General features: G+C 40.4%; 1 protein-coding gene across 2 annotated transcripts in view; it reads left to right on the top strand.

The window, feature by feature from the left end:
* Positions 1–428: 428 nt before the first annotated feature.
* arhgap39 (Rho GTPase activating protein 39) overlaps positions 429–4257 on the top strand; it is a 230110-nt gene continuing 226281 nt past the window's right edge. The window contains exon 1 of one of the 2 annotated variants that reach the window (XM_050055662.1): positions 429–555. In XM_050055662.1, the coding sequence (XP_049911619.1) occupies positions 545–555 (11 nt within the window). In that variant the 5' untranslated portion in view covers positions 429–544. The remainder of the gene's footprint in view (positions 556–4257) is intronic. The other variant, XM_050055660.1, reaches the window with a different exon arrangement.

Genomic DNA, 4257 nt, shown 5'->3' on the forward strand with positions numbered 1-4257 from the left:
GCAGTGCAGTGCGCCTCGCGTTTTGTAACCTGCAAATTGCTTTCTGTGTTCAGGGCTTGATCCATCCATGTTTGACAGAGACATGGACCAAGAGAGGAAGTGTAGGGGGCTCACAGAGACTGCTTATGCATAGGGCCCAGAATTTGGTGCTACGCCCCTGTAGCTTTGCTCTGCAAGGCGTTTAATGACTGGTTGTGATTTATCTGCTAGGCCTACATAAAAATGTTTAATTTAGATGTACTAATTTGTCATTTTGTAACGTTTTATTTTTTTTATCAGTCATGTATATAGACTACGAATGCTTGGCATTAAAACAGTATCTCATTTATATATTCTGGGGATATTTCCAAATTAAGTGCCACGTTAACGCAATAGGTGAGAAGCTTTTATTGTGAAGGTACTGACCGGACGTGGTATTTGTCATTGTTGATACCTTGACGCAGGTCTGGAAGGAGTGACTCGTTGACTGCGGCGACCGCAATTTCGGCAACATGGGAGCCGTTGTGGGATTTATTCTGAACGGATTTTAAGAACCGTCGGGAAAATGGCAGAGAGGTGAGTCTGACAGCACACATGCTGTATTTTTCTCCAGGTAGCGCTTTTATTCGATGCCTCATTTGAGAGCAGAGGGGGGTAGCCAACCCAGCGACGAGGCTAACAGCGGTTCGTTCAGTCGCTGTGCTGAAGCGGGTGTTAGCTAGCTCACCACTTATTCGCTCACACGATTTAACAATTTTTACAATGAAAAACACATCTGTGAATTATGGCTTGTTTTCTGTCCGCTCACCGGGTTGTTGGCTCGGGCATTTTTCTCTGGATATTTGTCAAGGTGGAAGGAGCGGTACAAGGAGGCTGTGTATGATGGTGCTGCTGTTGCACCTGTCGGTTTAAATTGCCGTCTCTTTGCTGGAATGCAGCTAACCTGCTCTTTTAGCTGGATGCTAGCAGTAAACCTACCTATGCACCCAGTATCAATGAGGGCTGAGGCTCGGCTAGCTAGGTTATCCCAATCCTCCTTCGCAGCATCCCTCATCCTCATGATGGATGGAGGCGCCTCCCATGAGAGGAGGCTCTGGAAATGGAGAAGTGTGGCACCATCCTGTTACCTCTCTAACACCATCTTATTTAGCCCTGTAGCTGTCAAGATACAGAGAAGCCCTGAATTACCAGTCTGGCCATAATGAGGGGCAGATCTATATGAACTTGCTTAGTGGCAAAATCACGTATTTTACACAACACATACCTTAAAGGGGAACGTCACTCATTTTCAAAATTCATACATGTTATTCCTCTGCTCCAAGACAGTCCAAAATAATAGCAAAAATGAACAAATCTCTCCCAAATTCCCAAACCAGAGTGTTAAAACGCAAATGTGTAAAGTGTGAAGGGTATAAAGTCTGGAGCTGCTCCATAGATAATGAAGATGACACTGAGAGCAGCCAGGGGAATGTTCTGAGTATAAGGGTAGATTTTCTGTTTCAGAGCTGAGAACACTACAACAGAATAAAGCTCATTTGGGTATTAGAAGAAAACAAACATTCTGTGGGTCCACAAAATCAGGCTTCCATTCATTGTCTATGGAGCAGCTCCAGACTTTATACCCTGTGACATCACAAGTTTGAGACTTGCTTCTCTGGTTTCTGGCTTTGAGAGAGCTCATGTTCACAAATATTTATGAACTTTTCAAAGGCCATGGAAATAACATATTGGAATTCTCAATTTAGCTGGTGTTCCCCTTTAACAGCCACTTTTGAATCAGTTGTTCCCTGTGGGAAAATCATCCATATGATTGATTTAAATTGAGTTTGGTGTTTCGGCAAAAGTAACGTCACTTACTGAAGTGGCTGGGGTGTTACTTTTACTGTTTACTTTTTTTGACCCTCTCCAAAGCTACAAATATTTTTCCTTGAGTCTCCCTGAGTGACTGGTGGAAAATGTATGACCCTCCCTCCACCAAAAAAGTAGTTATTAGATGTTTAAGATTAACCCTTCGATGTTTGAAAGTTTAAAGTTGAAGTCGAAATCCTGGAGTTTTCGCTCTTGTTGTGCATGATGGTTAGTTTGTGCAAACGGTTTGTTTTTGACCAAATTTTAAATGAGACATAGAATAAAGTGATTTTGATCAACTATCACTATTTTAAAACTTAGATGTGGTTATTTTTTGTTTTTACTGAGTGAAGCGTTTGCCGCACATGATGTGTCCAAAGACTGGGAAATTCGAAAATCCAACGATAATTTATGTTTCTATAGTTTCTGGCTATGACAAATGAAGTCATTTTGCTGATTTTGAAAGAAAACATGCTTTCCAAACCGTGAGTTTGGAAGGCATGTTTTCTTCAAAAAACGGTGGTAAAATAAATACAAATTACATCCATTTAAATTTGCATGCCCCTCCCTAAGCCAAAATAAAAAACGAAGTGCTTAAAAAAATTATTTGACATGTCTCCTCCTTTTTGGACCACCCCCTCCTCCCTCATAAATAATGAACAGTACCAAAATCTAGCCTCTTTAACCCTGTGTTCTGTAGCAGCACAGAGCATAAGATGGAAAAAAGTAAATTTTTTTAGATTAAGCATGTCTTTAAAGTGAGGGTGTGGGCCGCATCTTGAATACAGACAATGGCAGCTTCTTTCCACCAGCAAGCAAGCTCATAAGCGTGAGTTAATAATTGATGGCTGTTAAAGTTGTGCTGCAGGGGTCATTCGGCCTCTTGTAAATCACTACTGCAGGTCTGGCTTGTGGGCTTTGGAGCATTATACAAATCCAGGCATGTTTGTCAGAGTCCTATAACACAGATCAGAGGCTTAGTTCACTCAACCCATTGATCTGGTCAAAATGCACCATCATCATTCACAAGTGCAGTAATAATTGATGACTGATGAGATAGCATTTGGTCTTGGGTCAAGATATTATCAGCTTGGAGGGTGCGCTGCAGAATTTATGGCTCCTGAGTGTCCTGAATTTCAGGACTTGGATAATCGAGGGCTTGTCTGTGTTTTTGATGACAAAACCTCAACTATTTATGTGTTTTGAACAACCGAAGAGGAAAGCATCACACCAGACACCACACATCTGACCCCCTGCTCCTTGTCATGGCAGAGCTCCAGACTTACTTTTTCCGCTAGTAGCACTGATGGTCCCTGCTGAAAATTTTGGGAGCACATGCACAAAATTTAGGAGATCCACTTGTAATGCAGCGCATTCATTTTTTTTTTCCATCTCAAAGAAAACCAAAGATGAATGAACAATAATCATATGTTAATATGTTTTTTATCTACTGTGATACATTCTCAATATGAAGAGTTCTAGTTTTGTACTCCTTTCACTTACCTAATAGACTGGTGAATCTTTTCTCAAGTGCAGCACAGTACAGTTAGCTGTTGCCCTCATTGCTTGCTGCAGCTTTGGAGTGACCATCCTCTGCTAGACCAGCAGCTTCTCTCTTAATGGTGACAACAGTAGGGGGTGGCCTGAGACAAGGATATAAAATTAAAAATCAACTCAAGAACTAAAATTCTGCCTGATATTTGTAGAAAGGGTGAGTCTCACCATCATCATCCTCCTGCCTTCTTTTCTGGGCCTGATGGTCTACCTTTACCTCTGCTAGCCTACCACCTGGCTTGGATCTGACTGCCATGACCTCAACAGTCACAAGGAAATTTTCTATCCTACTCAGCCTGTAAAACATTTTCCCTTTAAATATGAATAATATTTTTGAAGAGCAGAAAACTAAACATGATAAGATCAGAAAAAAATCATACTCTGACAATAGAAAAACAAAAAACAATATACAGTCGCTTCAGCCTTACCTGGGGCAAGATGACATAGTTCCTCTGAATGAGAAGGCGGAATTTGCTGATGCCATCAACCAGGTCAGAGAAAGAAAGTGATAGAAAGCTACAAAGGTTCCATCTCCCATCATCGTCTTTATCTGCAGGACATAACCAACATTTCAGTAATGTTTAGGGGTGTAACGGTACACAAAAGTCACAGTTCGGTACGTACCTCGGTACACAAGTCACGGTTCATTTTTTTTCGGTACAGTAATGAAAAAAATAAACAACTATTAAATATCTTTTAAGTAATGAAAAAAATAAACAACTATTAAATATCTTTTACTTATTGGTAACCTTATTAAAACATACCTCCACAGCAGTTAACACAATTTTTGAATGAAACAAATATATATAAAATCCTGCTTTTTCACATTGTTTGAATGAAAATAGAAATATAAAAGTGAAAAATAAAATCCTGCTG

Source organism: Epinephelus moara, chromosome 10 (assembly GCF_006386435.1).
Source record: "Epinephelus moara isolate mb chromosome 10, YSFRI_EMoa_1.0, whole genome shotgun sequence".
NCBI lineage: Eukaryota > Metazoa > Chordata > Actinopteri > Perciformes > Serranidae > Epinephelus > Epinephelus moara.